Source organism: Drosophila serrata, unplaced genomic scaffold (assembly GCF_035046125.1).
Source record: "Drosophila serrata isolate PLE 108 unplaced genomic scaffold, ASM3504612v1 contig_241, whole genome shotgun sequence".
Lineage (NCBI taxonomy): Eukaryota > Metazoa > Arthropoda > Insecta > Diptera > Drosophilidae > Drosophila > Drosophila serrata.
In genome coordinates this window covers 3,835,700-3,853,150 of record NW_028257139.1, presented here as the reverse complement: position 1 = coordinate 3,853,150, position 17,451 = coordinate 3,835,700, and the positions used below count along the sequence as shown (strand labels likewise).

At 46.4% G+C, this 17,451-nt stretch overlaps 6 protein-coding genes across 7 annotated transcripts; 3 read left to right on the top strand and 3 right to left on the bottom strand.

Annotated features, from left to right (window-relative positions):
- The first annotated feature begins 292 nt into the window (after positions 1-292).
- On the top strand, positions 293-1,822 carry pinta (prolonged depolarization afterpotential (PDA) is not apparent). Its single transcript, XM_020958043.2, has 2 exons — positions 293-1,035; positions 1,097-1,822. Exons 1-2 carry the CDS (start codon positions 643-645, stop codon positions 1,523-1,525), a joined length of 822 nt encoding a protein of 273 aa, XP_020813702.2. The 5' UTR covers positions 293-642; the 3' UTR covers positions 1,526-1,822.
- Positions 1,823-1,829: 7 nt separating this feature from the next.
- Positions 1,830-3,888, bottom strand: mats (MOB kinase activator-like 1). The gene is made up of 3 exons (XM_020958044.2): positions 3,407-3,888; positions 3,034-3,200; positions 1,830-2,970 (listed from the first exon to the last, which is right to left on the bottom strand). The coding sequence occupies exons 1-3, from the start codon at positions 3,418-3,420 to the stop codon at positions 2,492-2,494; spliced, it is 660 nt and encodes a 219-aa protein (XP_020813703.1). The 5' UTR covers positions 3,421-3,888; the 3' UTR covers positions 1,830-2,491.
- On the top strand, positions 3,803-5,900 carry Nop56 (Nop56 ribonucleoprotein). Its single transcript, XM_020958042.2, has 3 exons — positions 3,803-4,047; positions 4,222-4,624; positions 4,690-5,900. Exons 1-3 carry the CDS (start codon positions 4,045-4,047, stop codon positions 5,772-5,774), a joined length of 1,491 nt encoding a protein of 496 aa, XP_020813701.2. The 5' UTR covers positions 3,803-4,044; the 3' UTR covers positions 5,775-5,900.
- A 313-nt stretch (positions 5,901-6,213) lies between these two features.
- On the bottom strand, positions 6,214-14,312 carry lqfR (clathrin interactor lqfR). 2 transcript variants are annotated; one of them, XM_020957973.2, is made up of 6 exons: positions 13,837-14,312; positions 12,483-12,684; positions 12,058-12,424; positions 11,894-11,990; positions 11,078-11,826; positions 6,214-7,241 (listed from the first exon to the last, which is right to left on the bottom strand). In XM_020957973.2, the coding sequence occupies exons 1-6, from the start codon at positions 13,887-13,889 to the stop codon at positions 6,748-6,750; spliced, it is 1,962 nt and encodes a 653-aa protein (XP_020813632.2). In that variant the 5' UTR covers positions 13,890-14,312; the 3' UTR covers positions 6,214-6,747. The 2 variants fall into 2 exon arrangements, with proteins under 2 accessions (XP_020813632.2, XP_020813631.2); XM_020957972.2 differs by having other exon boundaries at positions 6,214-10,805; positions 13,837-14,217.
- Positions 14,313-14,886: 574 nt separating this feature from the next.
- Dlc90F (dynein light chain 90F) lies at positions 14,887-15,751 on the top strand. Its single transcript, XM_020957982.2, has 2 exons — positions 14,887-15,066; positions 15,125-15,751. Exon 2 carries the CDS (start codon positions 15,155-15,157, stop codon positions 15,488-15,490), a length of 336 nt encoding a protein of 111 aa, XP_020813641.1. The 5' UTR covers positions 14,887-15,066; positions 15,125-15,154; the 3' UTR covers positions 15,491-15,751.
- Positions 15,752-15,788: 37 nt separating this feature from the next.
- Positions 15,789-17,260, bottom strand: Polr1E (RNA polymerase I subunit E). The gene is made up of 3 exons (XM_020957981.2): positions 17,091-17,260; positions 16,423-17,032; positions 15,789-16,363 (listed from the first exon to the last, which is right to left on the bottom strand). The coding sequence occupies exons 1-3, from the start codon at positions 17,164-17,166 to the stop codon at positions 15,886-15,888; spliced, it is 1,164 nt and encodes a 387-aa protein (XP_020813640.2). The 5' UTR covers positions 17,167-17,260; the 3' UTR covers positions 15,789-15,885.
- Between the last annotated feature and the right edge of the window lie 191 nt (positions 17,261-17,451).

The following is a 17,451-nucleotide window of genomic DNA, read 5'->3' as shown; positions in this document are numbered from 1 at the left end:
GTATACCCAGTAATCTATTAGGGATCTATTAAAGCGAGAGTATTATTTTTTCTTAAGCAGAGTCAACAAAGATTTAAGGATTTAATACTCCTTAATAACCTCGGCATTGGTTTGAAAAAATTAATTCGAAAGATGGGGTCAGAAAATGTCTATGATCGATACATAATAATTTATTTAAAAACAAAGTCGTTTTTTTAGAAACAAATGTTGGATATTTGTAAATGTTTAATTAAATATTTTATGATTAACTTTTACGATTTAAAATCGTAACAGCTAGTTAACAGAAACTGTTAATCGTCGCCAGCGGTTGCCATCACTAATGTCTATCGATATCGGTGAACGCTTAATACAAAACCACAAAGTCAGCTCTTCTATCCAATCAATTTGAATTTAATTAATCCAATTGCGCGCAACGCAACAATTAAGCTTGTAATGGATAAGCGACATTGTATTTTTAGCAATCACCAGTGTGAAATGCTGACGGAGCGATTAGAATCGGGAAACGCAGTGTGCGGCTGGCGTGAAAGCTTCATAAGCTTTCATTTCAATTCTTCGATTCCCTTTGAAACGAGTGAATGTCGCAAATTTTGTTTATAAACAATAGTTTAGTAGGCTACCAGCCATCGCCACCGAAGGAACACCATGTGGTCGCGCAGCAGCAGTTCCAGGCGCCAAGTGGCCGCCAGCGTCGACGATCCAGATAAGGTGTTGAGGCAGGTGCAGGAACTGAGCGATTGGCTTTTGGCCAATCCCCAGGTGAACGGATGCAACTCATTTGAGAACCTCCACTTCTTCCTGCGCACCTCCAAGTTCGACGTGGAGCGGACCAAGAAGAAGCTAAGGACCTTCTACCAGATGCGAGCAGAGCGAACGGAATGGTTCGAGAATCGAGATCCCAAGCTGCCTGAGATCCAGGAACTCCTCGACCTTGGCGTTTTTTTGCCCATTGGTTCAGATGCGGAACAGCGAATGGTGGTGGTCATCCGGACGGCGGCCCACGATCCCAAGAAGCATAACCAAAACAACGTCTTCAAGGTGAGTCAGGGAACGTTTACCAGCTATAGATATACACTTATATCTGACCTTTGTTCCCCAGACCAGCAAAATGATATTGGACCTGCTGTTGAAGCTCGAGCCGGAGGCTTGTGCCCGAGGCATGGTGGCCATTCTGGATATGCAGGGCGTCCAACTGGGACATGCCATGCAGCTAAATCCGAAGCTTATCAAGCGATCCGTTGAAAGCTGGACAGCGTATCCGTGTCAACCAAAGCTACTGGAGTTCACTAACGCCCCGCGCCATGTGAACATCTTTCTGAACACGTTTCGGATTTTTATGACGCCCAAGATACGATCCCGATTGTTTGTTCGCAAAGAAGGAACCTCCGTGATCTGTGATCAATTGCCCAAGGAACTGGGTGGCCAGGGTCTCGGCTACAGGGAACTCGCCCTGAAATGGAAACAGTTGCTGGAGGAAAATGCTGATTTCTATGTGGAGCAAGACAAATACAAAAGCAAGCTCAAGTGATTTGGGGTTAGTGTGGCGACGGTGATAAGGCGGCGATTAGCCAAATGCCTGAACGCCCGATAGATTAGTTGGACACATTTTCAATGCGCATATGCACACAAGCGCATCGGCTGTAAAGCATTAAGGAAGGTTACTCTAAGTAGAGCCTAAACCCCCACAAAACCATAAATGTATTGCGTCACTTTATACCTTTTCAAAAGAGGTATATCATATTAATCTAAATCATTATTTTATTTTTATTTTTTGCTTATATTATTTGTTTCTCAATAAATAGTGTCAATGCACGATAAACCAATACTCGCGGTTGTATTCATAATATTCTCTTTATTAGTATAAAACGTATCAAAAATGTTTATCAAGTCTACAATTATTATCAGTTATTGGGTGCTGGTCGACCGTCGCCTCACATTGCCGGGGGTTTTTGCATTACAAAATCGTTAATCCGCTGCAGGGCGCCGAGCTACATAGCGATAGTTTAATAGTAATAAATACATACATACATACAGAAAGAAAAACGATAAACAAGGAAACACGCTTAGTTTTGTGAACGTAATTTTGTGGATTCTCGTTAGCTGGGGGTGTGTGTGTTAGTAATAGAGGGCGTGCTGCTGCCGATGCTTTCAGTTTTCTCCCTTACAAATACATATAAATATGATTTATATATCTCTTAAAGTTACGATTCACATATAAAAATATAGTAGTTGCTCTGGATCGGCCATTAGCCAGCCGCCAGCCATAGTTCGGCTCTCTTCTCCGATCGGCCGCGATTTTAGTGGGAGCCCGCGAAGCACTGAACAAAACTTAAAAGCTATAAACGAGGAAAAGAAAGGAAAGGCGGTAACTAACTAAAGCGTAATACACAAGTCTGCCAGAGCGCTCCCATCACAAGTCTAACTGCAGGCCAACGCCAACCGCACAGCGACCGCTACCACCGCCGCCGGAATCGGCGGCACCCTGCAGTGATTCCTATATCTGCCGCTCATCCTTCGCCGTCAGCTTATCGATCAGTTCCTGGAGCGGGGCCAGCTCGCGCCGTTCGATCAGGTTAAACTCCTGCACGAAGAAGATGAAGTGCTTGAAGGACGTGTTCAGGTGGGCCTCCTCGCCCAGCGTCACCACCTCGGTGAAGTGCTGGTGGTAGATGTGCGCGTACACTCGGAACAGACGCTTCAGTATGGTCTTGGCGGAGGAGTGAAAGTTCTTTGGAAACGGCACACCGATTTTAGACGGAAATAGAGTTTCGTCGTCCAGCTGGTCCTGCACCCAGGTCATTAGATAGTCAATGTACTTGGGGGCGCTGCACTTGATGGGCTTCTTTACGGTCAAGCCGTCGGCCCAGTGGTACTCGTATTTCGGGCCAGCCGACATGATGCCACAGGTCTCCTCCGTGCAGAACTCCGTAATGGTACCATAGAGCATGTTGATTTGGTTGAAGAAGTCCACGGCTGTATAAAGGTGATTAACGATTGGCATTAACTAGTGGCTATCGTCAATTAATATTCACTCACTGTTGACGGCCACCCACTCGTTCAGATCCTCGCCATCCGGCAGAGCCACGGCGTTACGCAGATTGCCCGATCCCAGCGTGGCGGCCGCATGCTTCATGAGATCATACTGATGGGTGCCCTCCGGAATGTTCTTCTTCGGCTTGAAGGTCTTACTGGAACGGGAACCGCTGCGCAGAGGGAAAGGCGATTAGTCGTAGCCCCAACAACCCTCCGAGAAATGTAGGAGGTGGGGAAATTGCCCCACCGCAGAGCTTGTGGCGAACAAAGCAAGCTAGGGGGCGGGGTGCCCCAAGCTTTCTTTGTGCTGCACACAGGACTGCAGATGGCGATATCATCCGTGTTTTTTTGTTGCCTTTTTTTCTGATTAACTTACAACAAAAAGTCCATGGCATGCAGTTCTCGTGCTCTGCCTTTCACCTGCTACAAATTGGATTTTCCGCTGCAAGCCCTTTTCCAGAGAATGCCACTCTGTTTTTCCTGCTGTCCTGCTACTCGTCAGCCAGCTAGTTTTGCTGTTGTTCCCAGCGATTACTGCCGAATAATAATCAACAAAATCGCTGGAATTTGCAGCAGGTTTCTTTTTGGGGCCCAGAGAGAATGGAACTAGAGTTTCTTCAGCGGGAGCTTCGGAGAGTTACCGTGTCGCCGCGGTACCGCAACAGCTAATGTGAGCGATTTCGGGAATTATGCAGTGAAACTTCTGATTTCTGTTGTGTTTATAAACGCAAAAAATTGTTATAAATAAAAATAAAATTGCTTTCACACACAGAGACAGTTGATGGAGGTGCGAACGGGACAACACGACAGGTTATCGGGCTATCAACGTGGCCAGCCTGTTGAAACTGCTGTGATTCCGTCACATCGGTATTTTTTTCGTGGTACGCTAATGGTGTACCTGTCCTGGCATGCTCTGGTCACACTACCGTAGCACGTGGGAAAAACAACTGTGGAGGCATTTTCTGTGGACAAATATATAATTTTATATAAAAACGGCATATATTCGGCATAAATATGGTAAATATTAGTTCGGAAGAGAGCTAACATTGGTGTGCAATAGAAACCTCTTAAAATTTGAATGTTTGCTTGAGGAAAACTAACCTAAACTGGAGGCCCTAAAAGGGAGCACCCAGAAGCACATGTGTTTGCCACCGCACCAAACTGATAATCTCTCGATTTCCCCTCCTCCAGTCGAATCTGTATGTGCTGTACGAGCATGCGGCGGGCTTCTCGCTCTTCTCCGTCAAGGAGTTCGAGGAGGTGTCCATGTTCCTGCCCCAGGTGGAGTCCTCGGTGACGGATATAGCCAAGTTTAACTCTATTGTGAAGCTGGCTGGATTTGCTCCCTTTAAGACGGCCATCGCCGCGTTGGAGAACATCAATGCCATTTCCGAGGGAATTGTGCCGCAGGATCTGCTCACCTTCCTCGATGATTTCTTTGCCAAGCTGAAGAAGAAGAAGTGCACCCTGGGCATTGCTGATGCCAAGTTGGGAGCAGCCATCACCGAGGCAATTGGCGTGCAATGCAGTCACTTTGGAGTTGTTCCCGAGATTCTTCGCGGCGTGCGATTCCATTTCGCCAAGCTGGTCAAGGGTGAGTTTATGTCAGCTCTTGGTAAATTACTTTATCTAACCAGAATGCTCTCCTTTCTCCCGCAGGATTCACTGACAAGTCGGCGGGCGTTGCTCAGCTGGGTCTGGGCCACAGCTATTCACGTGCCAAGGTCAAGTTCAACGTTCATCGTTCGGACAACATGATCATCCAGTCGATTGCTCTGCTGGATCAGCTGGACAAGGATGTGAATACTTTCTCTATGCGCATACGCGAGTGGTACTCGTACCACTTCCCAGAACTGGTCAAAATCGTTCCCGACAACTACATGTTCGCCAAGTCGGCCAAGTTTATCAAGGATCGCAAGAACCTGACGCAAGATCAGCTCGAGGACCTTGAGAAGATCGTGATGGACTCGGCCAAGGCGCAGGCTATCATCGATGCCGCCAAGATGTCCATGGGCATGGACATCTCTATCGTGGATCTGATGAACATTGAGCTCTTTGCCGAGCGCGTTGTAAAGCTCTCCGAGTACCGAAAGAAGTTGTCCACATACTTGCACAACAAGATGAACCTGGTGGCGCCCAATTTGCAGTCTTTGATTGGCGACCAGGTCGGCGCTCGCTTGATTTCGCACGCTGGCAGTTTGACCAATCTGGCCAAGTACCCGGCATCGACGGTACAGATCCTGGGCGCTGAGAAGGCGCTCTTCCGCGCTCTGAAGACCCGCTCCAATACGCCCAAGTATGGTTTGATCTACCACTCTTCGTTCATCGGTCGTGCTGGCCTGAAGAACAAGGGTCGTATCTCTCGGTTCCTAGCCAACAAGTGTTCCATTGCCTCGCGTATTGATTGCTTCCTGGAGCAGCCCACCAGCGTTTTTGGCGAAACGCTGAAGCAGCAAGTCGAGGATCGACTCAAGTTCTACGAGTCTGGCGATGTGCCCCGAAAGAACATCGAGGTCATGAAGGAGGCCATCGAGGCAGCCGGTCAGGAGACTGCAGCCACTGCTCAGTCCGAGAAGAAGAAGAAGAAGAAGAAGCGCGCGGCTGAGGATGAGGCGGAGGCGAATGGTGCCAGCAATGGAAATGGAGCCGCCGCTGAGGCAAATAATGGCAACGGGGACGTTGATGGAGAGCCAAAAAAGAAGAAGAAAAAGAAGAACAAGAACAAGGAGGCCGTGGAGGCGTAATTGTCCCACCCACATTCAGCTTAGTCTTAAGTCCAAAATAACGTTTTACTTTACACACTTCCTTTGTATTCTCCTTGACCCCAACGGATCCCATTCAAAATTCAATAAACCATATTACTTAGGGTACTTTTTCCAAGAATTTTGCCTATATCCTGGAGCCGGATAAGTTCTATCAGCGCTTTTAGTTACTTTATTGAAAAAGATTTGAAAGTAAGTTGATCTGAGAGTATTTCAGTGAAAACTAAAGGGAAAACGTTTTAACACACAATATCCATATTTGTTTTCCCTAAAAAAAGTAGCACAGAAAAGCTATCCGAATTAAAATACATTCATTTTTGGCTTAGATATGATATTTGAAAAACTACCCAATATAATATCACCAGATTTATACTAGATCTTCGTTTTATTTAAATACACACGAATAAGTCAAGAGCTTCAATTATAGTTTTTAATTTCTTTTATATTTCATATTTCTTTTACATACATTTTTTATATACAGACACATCGTAACTTTAACTATTGCTAAAATTGTTTGATTTTTTTTATTTGTAGTATTTATTTTTGTTTAACAATTTCAATGATGGATCGCTCAGCCGTCCGTCCATGCGTTGTGCTAACAAATCCGTTCAGTACAACCATTTATTCAACTACTACACTCACTGTATTGCATTTGATGACGACATTCAAACTCTGAGTGGACAATCAGGACGGATGTGGAGTTCATGCATGGGTGTGATCCAAGGACTGCATCGGGGGTGGGAGAAACAGGAGAACTGCGATTGTTTAACAATTAATTTAGCAACAAATTGCACGCTTCGCAAACTTTATACAGCACAGGGGTAAGGCTAAATAATAAAACTGACAAGTTCAGCGAACGTGGAAATGTGAAATGTGTGTGAGTGGAAATTGGAAAAGTAGTTCAGGGCGAGGGAGAGGTGGGGATAGGGGTAGCGGAAAATTAAGCTAAACAATATCATTGAAACAAGTCGAATGCCGACGAGCTATTATTGTTATTATTGCTGTGGTTCTGATGCTGCTGCTGCTGCTGGAACGCTCCAAAGTTGGCAAATGCTGATTGGTTTTGTGGAATGCTTTGCTGAGGGGCCTGTGCTCCGAACAGATTTGGACTGGTCATCGGCGACAGCCCTGGGAATCCGCCACCGCCGGTCTGCACATTAAGCGGCGCCTGGCCTGACTTCGCCGGGCTCTGCGTCTTCATGCTGTTCATTGAAAGAGCTGGGGCACTCGTCTTGCCAGTCTTGCTCATCAACAGGTTGTCCAGGTCGATGTTCAGGTTGCCGGCCTTCAGATTACCCGACCAGGTGGCGCCCACATTGATAGGCGCGGCGGGGGTAACAGCTCCATTGGTATTATTATTATTAATATTATTATTGTTGTTGTTGGTAACAGACATCGGCTGGAGAAGATCATTGCCCGTGACGGCGGCGATGGGAGGCAGAATATTGTCTGAAAAAACAAGAGCAGCAAAATCGTTATGATTGGCTTTAGGCATAGGATTCATTTGGTGTATAAAGAAGCTGGCTTTAGATGGGTGACTTCGATAGAGTTGCGAATGCGTCTACTTGGTGATCGTCTAATGAGATGGTGGTCACTACTCGGAAGCGTTTGCGCGGCAAATTAAGTAGACAAGTGCAATTACATAGTCAAAGAATAGTTTCGTATACAGATATTGAGCTATTGCTATGGCTAGGGCGCTTATTGCTGCTAAATTGGGTTGCTTTTCGTTTACCTAATGAGTCCGCGCCGGTGGCGCAATGCCCGGAATATTGAGAAATGCTTTTCAATTCACCATTTTAAGTACATATGTATATATTTGGGAAATTAAATTAGATCCGATGTGTGTGTTTTGTTTGGGTTGCAATACAAAAATGCAGTGGGAGAAAAACAAATAAACAAAAGAAAGTAGTTTAAATGATATAAATCCGTATATACCTGGAATACAATGGCCTGTGTCGGTTTAAACTTATGGCTATTTATCATTATTAAATAATGTAAATTGTAAAAATACTGGGAAAATGTTTAAGGACACGGGTTTCAATGCTATATGTATGTGTGTATTGTGAAAGGTTTAATATTTGGATATAAACGTAAGGTTAGGTTTCAAGATTTCTTCAGCGAAATCAACAAAAATAAAGGTTTCGAAATATGTAGTTTTAAACTTGAAATATTCGAAATGTTAGCATGTCTCCTAAAAACACTTCAGCTGTATTTTTATGAATAGATCCACTGTGTTCCTCATGAGCTATAGCTAGGCAGCCTGTTGCATGGCGGCTGTATCGAAGAGCTGGTAGCAGGTATCCAGGATGCTTTGTGCCAGATCTCGGCACTCTTCTGATGTCTCCCCGCCTACAAGGGGCGAACGCACAAAGTCCTCCAGCCATCGCTGCAGCTCGTTTAGAGACTCGGCAAAGTGTTGGGCAAGTACGTGGCCAGGGGTGGTGACCAGGGCGATACCAATCAGCTGCAGAGTGGCCGCACGCACGCGTGCTTCAGCGTTGAAACGCACAAAGGCGCACAGGTCGAAGATCTCGCGGGTCATCGCCGGCAAAAGGGGACAGTTCTGGGAGCACATGACTAGCACGGACAGAGTATGCAGCAGATTCACCAGCAGCTGGGTGTCTATGTCGTGGGCTATATCCTCATACTTCACGAACAGCATTTGCCGTGTCCGCTGGCCCCTCACCAGGCTGAAGAAGAAGGTGCCGGCTACCGGATGGAAGGGATTGGCTCTTTCCACTCGATCCCCTGTCTTTGGCTTGCTAAAGTATCGCTTGGTTTTTGCTCGAAGGCGTTCACGGATTATCCTCTGAGCAGCCGCCAGACGCGCTGCTGGACTCTCTTCGTTCTGCAGCTCAAACTTTCGCGGCTGTTTGGCTGCAGGTGGCACAATGTCTAGGCTCGCAGCCTCATCTGGCTGCACCTCGTCTCCTGAAAGTTCTTTGGCCGCCGCTGCCAGTACCTGAAGGATTAGGATACGCACATTGGCCGCATAGGTGGAGTTATCTGTGTGAAACTGACGGCACAAGTACTCGGCGCATAGACCAGGATGGGCAACACAAATGGCAACACAACACTGATACTGCGTCCGTTCGAAGTTCTCAAAGTAGTACTGCATGTCCAAAGTGAGGAACAGTTGCAGCAGATCCAGCGCCAGCTGTGCATCGTGCCTGGAGAGCTGACCACGAATAAGAGACTCTGCGGTGCCCAGAGCGCCCTCAAACACCTGATAGTTATCCACTTTGGTGCGAAGGAGATGTAGCAAGTCCAGCAGGAACTTTGGACGCTGCTCGAGGGTACTAGTTATGTCGTTAGACATGTCATAAGGCTTTAGATCGTCGTCATCTTCATCCAGTGGCTCGTCATCGTCCGAGTCCAGTTGCATATTCTGAATTTCCGTCCTGGCGGCAGGCTTCTTAGTGGTATCACTCTTAGGACGAGTCTGTTGCTGCATTTCCTCATAGGTGCCCATAAATTCTTTAAGATGTGATTCCAACTGTTTCGGGTAATCTTCATCGGCCTTCTCGTCCAGAAGGGTCTTGCTGGGGCATTCAAACATCGCCAGTTCGTCCAACTCCTCAAAGATGTGCCATTGTGGTGTCCCCTTCATGGTGTCGTAATCAAATCGAAGTCGATCCTCCTCTTTTGTTTCCGGCGAAGCCATAAAGTTAAAGAGCAGTTCCACTGTTTTCATTCCCACATAACGCTGCAACGAGTCTGGGGACTGCAAATGGTTACTAAGTCCGTCGTGCAACTGCCTCTTGCTGTCTAATTCAACTTCCAGACCTCGAAAGAGACACTTTCCTGCTAACACAATAAACTTGGATATGGCCAAGTGTTCCTGGCTGCTCAGTTTATGCAACGAAATGCGCTTGGACCATATGCCCAGTAACTGATTGAAGAGCACTTGCAGTTGACCAGACGCAGACACATTAAGGTAATTCGTCAGTGTTTTAATCTGCTTGTTTTCCACGGGCGTCCGTTGTAAGGGTAACTTTTGCAGCAGGCAGTGCTTCCAGTGAGGGGCCTCCAGCGCCGATGGTCCCAGCAGCACGTAGAGATTTAGTTCGGCCGAGAGTGCCGATTGGGCGACCTTTATGCAAGCACCCGGATCCAGGTGCATCATTACGGCCTGCACCACCTTTCTTCCTCTCGGCGGCACAGCATAATCCTTTAGCACTCGTAGGAAACCCTCCAGAGTTGAGACATCGTATTGTAGGTTTATAAGCTGTGACAAAATCCAAGAGTGTGGTTCTAAATCAAAGAATTTCTCGTCATCCTCGCATTGCAGCAGGAAGTGCACGGATTTTAGCCACTGGCGCAGCAGAAGCTGCTGATAGGGAATAGGAGAAAAGGTCTGCGGCATCTGGCGACCCAGGCGGTTAGCCACATAGGCGGGCAGACCGACAAGCAATTGAAAGAACGCTTTCACCTGGGCATCCAACTCCTCGAGCCGTCTCTCTGGCATTACTTTGATGGTCCTTGCATATCGCTGCATTAAGGAGCCCCTTTGACGGGAGATGTGCAGCAAGGTAATAGGAACCAGGGAGTCGTCCTTCAGCAAATTCTCCAGCAATGAGGCAACGGTGCCTGAAAACTTATCCAATCCTGTCTGCAGTGTCTCAAAGGCGACTAGAGCATAGTCAAAGCTATGATCTAGCTTAAAGAGATTCATGAGGTCCACATCTCTCGATGGTTCAGGCCAATCCTGACTGAAAAGCTCGACGACTTGGTTCAGCAACGAGGCGTATTCTCCGTTAGCCAGCGAACTCCAGTCGCACGACTGCCGATCGAGGCCCACCATCTGTTCCGGTGTGGTAAAGCCAGGCAGCGCATTCGTCTGGTAGAGCTCCCTAAGAATGACAGCAACCTGGTTGGCAGATGAAGCACTCTGGATCTTCTCCAATTCGCACAGCTGCTTCTGCGCCTTCACCAAGGCCGAACGCACCGACTCCGGCGGCGGCGGAAGAGGAGGCGACACCAAATCGCAACTGGATGCCTGCTCTTCGACGGCTGCGAGAGAGAACGAGAAGAGAACGTGTGCATCCGATTGGAATATGTTGCCGTTTATGTGTGGGAGGGTGAAAGAGTGTTTCACTGTGTATGGGCGAGGGGAGCTCGAGGTAGAGATAGTGGCTCTAGTCAAGCTCGGGAGGCACGCCGTCATGCAGCGGTTCCTAAATACATCATGAAGTGACTGAAGCCAAGACAATTACTCTATAGCTAATCTTAGGCCTAAACCGAAGCTAAAACTATTAGTCTACGCGAATCGAGTTTAAACTCACCCATGGGCATGCTTTGGTGTATGGACAGATCGCCCAGACCTGCCAGGAGATCCGTAGCCGTGGTGGCCGACGCTGTCGGTGTGGTACCAGCATTGAACAGGTCAAACGAGTCGTTGGCCGGCGTGGCCGTTTTAAGCAGATTCCCATCCAGAGCAGAGGTGGTCGTAGTCGACCCTTGGAAAGCAGCAAAGTCGGCAAACTCATCATTGGTGGCCGGAATAAGGCCAGTGGAAGGTGGCTCGCTGATCGGCCCTGCCGAGTTGCCACCGAAGGCCGAGGCAAAGTCGCCGAACTCCTGCTGGCCATTATCACCAGCCCGCGGATTAAAGTCGTCGTCGTCATCAACAATCACTGCAGCGCTATTCAGGGTCTTCTCCTGCGTCGGCGTCGGTGAGCAGGTTTTGAATAGATCGTCCAGCAGATCATTGCTATTGCTTTGCGTATTATTGTTTGCCTTGGAGCTGGAGGGCGAGCTAGCGCCCATTAGGTCCACGCTGGTGGGTGTGTCACGGTGCGTTGGCGAGTGGATGCCTGCAGCACCGCCTGGCGCTGGCTTTCCAAAGCTTGCCGCCGCACCAAGATCGATCTTCTTCTGCGACGCCGCAGGCTTAGTGGCAGCCGTTGACGTTGGCTGCTTGGACACCGGCGAGCTGACGGTCTTCGATCGGATGTTCATGTTGAGGCTGGAGGGCTTTGCCTCGCTGGCCACTTCGGCGGGACTAGCTCGATCGTTGTAACGGTAGTTACGTCTGTTGGGAGGATGGGATTACGTAAATTATGTCCCTGCTTCCTAGCCCTTTTTATCGGAACACTTGCCTTGGACTGGGTGAGTCGCTGTCGGATCCCTCGCGCTCTCCATCGTAGTGAGTATCATCATCCTCGTACCGATCCTTGTCATTGTTCTTGTCCGAGTCTGCATTAAAAATCGAAGTGAAAGCTTAGATTCGGACACAAATACATGAACTGTTGCTTTCACGTACACCAATTGTCTCCACGACTGGACCGATAGTCGCCGCCATCGTTGTAGCCTCCACTGCCACCACCTCCACCGCCTCCACTGTAGCCGCTGTAGCCACCGCTTCGCATGCCCATCGCATCGCTGCTCATGCCAATGTACTTGTCCTTGTTCTTCTTCGCCTTCTTGCGCTCCTCGCGCAACCGATCGTCGTCCTGAATGAAGTCTATAAGCTCTCGTACCTTATGCCTAACGTTAATACCCTGATCCTTGCCGCCCTCGTCGGTGAACGTGTAGTTCTCCAGCGAGCGCAGATCGTAGATGTGCTCCCTCGAGGATGTTACCACCCGCTCGGAGCCATTCCGCACCAAATAGTTGAGCAAGAGAAGGCTCTGTAATAAGATGAATGCCATAAGGAACTGAATCAATTGATAATGGTTTCGCATTCACCTTGTAGGTGCGGCGCCAGTTGGTTTTGTTGTCCTGCAGCATGCGCTTCCACAGCATGGACATCACCTCAGGGAATGTCTCGTATGAAAAAGTCGCGTAGGCCAGCTCCTGCATCAGTGGTCCAGTGGGGCCCCAGGGATCATCGTTAGTGGCCTCCCGCACCTTGCCCTCCGTCTCCGTGTAGTTCATCACGACATTGGTGCTGTAAGTCAGATGGGATCGGGGTTAAACTAAGTTTAATAGTTAAATAAGAACAATACAAATAAGCTGAGTATCGAACAAATAAGCTAAATAGATTTAATAATCTAATAGCCAAAGTAAGGCCATAAAGTTTGAGCTTTTAATGTGTAAAAAACACATTTACACCGTAATACTATAGTTTATTTATTTTCCCTTCTACGTAACTCCCCTATTTCCATCTATAAAAGTTAGATAAGGCCTATGATTTATTTATTGATTTCGATTATAAAGCTGATACCAAGCGATTTTCCCTGTTATTCTAAGGTAGTATCTTTAAATAAACGATGTGGGACAACAATGCGGTTTTACAATGCTCAGATAGAGATAAATAAATAAAAAGCGAACAGTCTTGGCTGTCTTGATAGGCATTCGAAACGTGATGGTGACGGGAGAGCGGCAGCAAGTGCCAATTGTCGCAACTGGGCCAGTTTCTCTTATCAGGGACAGATAAGACCCAGGAAAAGTGTTCTGTCTGCCCTGTAGAGCAACCTGGAACTCCACTTCGCCCGATAACTAGCCATTTCGCTTGGAAATACGAGACGTGTGCGCCTGATTAGGCAGAGTTCGGCCAAACTCTAGCCAACCATAAAAGGGGCTGGCGGTGAAAGGGGCTCCCGTAATTAATAACAAAACAGAAACAGCAATTTCACTGGAAAGCCAGTCGATGTGGCTGGAAGTGTTAACACAGGTGGAACATTTTGTTATATTTGGGCAGCCGCAGCCGCAGCCGAAAGCAAACAAATTGTTTCTTGATAAACCCCCGCTCACGCTCACACCGCCACTACTCACACCCCTGCGCTCGGATATGGGTATCGGGGTATCGGAATGCGGCTGTGTGAGTAAGCTCGTTCAGAGCTGCGAACAACCTTGAAAGCAGCAACAAAAGCGACCATAATCCAGCAACCGAATGCAGCGGATCCAAACTAATGAATCCGCTCCGTGAATAATCTGGGACTGGGGCACCAACTATTAACACCTGTCCGGAGGAGGGGGCGTGGCGGGAAACTGTAGAATTTCGGGGCGTGGGAGCGGCCACAACAAATTCACTTGATTTGACGGGATCCAGTGGTACATACATACGAGAAGCTATCTACACTCATTCCTGGCTACTTACACCTTGTCCGCCAATTCGCGCACTTTCCACATGCTTATAAACTTATCAACCATTTTGGAGCAATCGAGTGCTACGGAATTTTTCACACAATCTCGACGAACGGTGGCTGGAAAACCAACTACAACAACTCGAACTTGTTTTTGCTTGGCGTGCCGTTTTTGTTTTTGCTCGTGTGCTGCCGCACTTGATTAGATAATTATTTATGTTATTATAGTTTCTTATTTGTTTTTATACTACACTTGCAAACAAAAATCTAAAAAGTTAAACCAAAATTTTAAAACGAAATCACAGCAGCAATTTTTTTGGTGAGTTGTCGTTGTTGGTGCTGGCAAAACATCGGAGCCCCATCGATACTATCGATATTGACATTCGATAAAAGTTGGCAACAACAGATTTTTTGCCAGTTTTGGCTAGTTTTTTCTTCGATGCGCCCATCGATACCCAGAGTATCGCTTGGAGATGGAACTTGGTTACTTAAATTTCGATGGAATTAAATTTACTCCCTAATGCATGAAATACAAATAATTAAGAAACATATTGTTTTTTGTTGTAGTTATGAATTTATTAAGGTAAAAATAATTTATAGTAGTTTGGCGGAAAAAAATAATTGTCTCCGAAAGTTTCCATAAAATATTCCTTGTTATGCTTATCTAAAGTTAAGTTATTTTTTGTTAAGAATACTTTATATTATTTTATAATTAAAGTAATTTTTAGTTAAACAGGGGTTCTAAGTAAAAAAAATTTAATTTTAAATTCAGCAAAATTCTCTTTCGTTCTGATTAATATGTTATTGAAAATGAAAAGTCATATGTATGTACGCGGTAGAGGGTTAAATAATTAAATAAATAATTAAACTTGTTTTAATTATTAATACTGACTGACTGACTTACTAATAACGACTGAGTTACTAAAAATATCGCCGATAAATTGGGGGATTGGGGAACGAACCATCTGCTACATTTTTTACCGATATACATTGAAATATGTTTTTTTTTTATATAATTTATCTAATTTTAAATATTTGTAACTTATGAACCATTTGTTTAACAGGAAAAACGATTTTTGCCGATATTTTTACCCAGTGTGCCCAATCATCCAAATAGGCAAAAACTATAAAATCGAAACAGGCTTCGCTTTGCTCATCCCTCCTCAATAGTCAACAACAAAAATCTCCGTCGTCGACATATTTTATTTTAAAAAGCAAACGCCGCCGCCAGAAGCAAAAACGCGGTAAAACACAAGGACATTACCAAAAGGTGCTCATTAACTTGAACACAGCTGCTTTTAGAGGTAGAAGAACCAAGCGGGAAGTGCGAAAATGGATGACTCACGCGAAGAAAGCCAGTTCATCGTGGACGATGTTAGCAAGACAATTAAGGAGGCCATTGAGAGCACCATTGGCGGCAATGCCTACCAGCACGACAAGGTAAACAACTGGACCGGCCAGGTGGTGGAGAACTGCCTCACTGTGCTGACCAAGGAGCAGAAGCCCTACAAGTACATAGTGACTGCCATGATCATGCAGAAGAACGGTGCTGGTCTGCACACAGCCAGCTCCTGCTATTGGAATAACGACACCGACGGATCCTGTACAGTGCGTTGGGAGAACAAGACCATGTACTGCATTGTCTCCGTCTTCGGGCTAGCCGTCTAGAGGCCAGCTGAGGACCGGAAGATCAACCAGGAGAAAAAGAAAGAGAGAGGAAGTCAACAATCGATACTAACTAATAAGGGGGGAGGGATTAACAAGATTGCCGTCGGAACACAAGCACTTTTCTGTCGGCTAGCCTGCTGCGAAGACGAAATTAACCATGATCCATGAAGACATGTTGTATCCCAAGGAATTAAGCGCCTAATGTTACTCTTGATTTTCAATTTAAAAAAGCCTAAATAAAGTAATTTAAATGAAAATGAATTACCCTTAAAATACATTCTATTTACAACACTCATCATTTGGAATATTACTAAAATAAACTTTATTGACCCGTGTGCCCGGGTTTGTTAAATCGATGACGGGGCGGGGTGTCCTTGGTGCGCGCACACGGACTCCTACTTCTTGCGTTGGAACCGGCGACCCGCTTTCAGTGGTGGCACCTTGCTGGGCAGGCGCAGGCTTAGCGTATCTGAGCGGGATTTGGGCAGGGCGTTGACGAGATGGGCGTACTGCTTGATTCGTTCCTTGCTGGTGGCCAGCAGGCGGGAAAGAACATTGATATCCACTTCGTGCTTCTCGCTGATAAGCAAAGCCAGGACAATAAAGTGCGTTAATGCCTTCTCTGTGCTGAAATTGGTGCGGGTGCCTCGCTTGGCCACATTGGGATCCTCAAAACGATGACGGATATCGTTCTCAATCTTCTCCGTAATTCGCGAAAGTTCCACCTTCTGCATTTGTCGGGAACGCAGGGAAATCAGTGACTGCAATGCGTCCAAGTATATGATTATCTTGATGTGCAGCATGTCCTGCTTGGAGGTTAAACTTTTCTCCTGGATCCGGGTTATGCAATTCTTTAGGTATTCCGACTTGATACTGAAGGGAAAATGGCAAATGGTTAACTAGAAACGCGGTTTGTGTAACTATATACTTACGGAAGTGTCGAAGCGGGTGTGGCGAACACCACTTTGGCTTCTTCATCCAGGCGTTCGAGCAGGACGCTGGGAATGACATCTTCGACATCGTACACCTGGTCCAAATCGGTGGCCTCCTTGTTGCACTTTGGAACAATGGAGGCGAGGTACGCTTCGTTGCTTGTGCTCACATCCGCCAGTGTGTCGTCGTCCTCATCCTCTTGCTGGACCGACGACTTCACCGTTTCATCTAAGTCCTGGCGCACAACATCCACATTGACCAGCATCTTCTCGTGATTGTCCACGAACCGGGATGCCTTTCGTCCACCGAATTCCTTGAGCAGCTTCTTGTTGGCGAGCTCTCGGCTCAACATGGGAATCTTGCGCTTCTGACCATCCAGACGCTGGTAAATGTAGTTGGAGACTAACGACTGCTGTACGGGGACAATCTTCATTGTGTCGGTGGACTTGTTGCGTATGCAGATGTAGGTTTCGAACTCCTGGTTGTCCTGCACATCACCTGTGTATACCTGTTCGCCGGCCGTAACGACGACTTGCTTCCTCCGGTCCGTCTTGCTCATCAGAGTGCAGAATTCAGCCGTGCCTCCAAGTGCTCCATTCTGAAAATGCACTGCAAAAGGCAAGATTTTTGATTTTTTATGTTAACTTCAAGTCTTTTCATCGCTCACCTATTGTGGGCAGCTGCTCGTCTTCCTTATGGTCGCAGACAGTCTCAATAAGTGTTCCATCATCATCATCATTCATTTTATTACTTTAAAAACGTATAAAATTGATGAAAAACAAACTGCACGTGTAAAACAAGACAATAGGTATGGGAAAAGTTTGATTTCATCATAAATACTATCGATAATATATTGCTATAAACAGCTTTTGAATGCCATAAACAGCTGATTTTGCTATAAAGCAGAGTTACCAGAATTTTTCAAAGACACAAGGCGGTAAAAATTTGAATTTTAAATTGATTTTATTTCAAATATTTCAAATATTTTTATATTTATTTCATTAATTGTATACATTTTAAGGCAAATT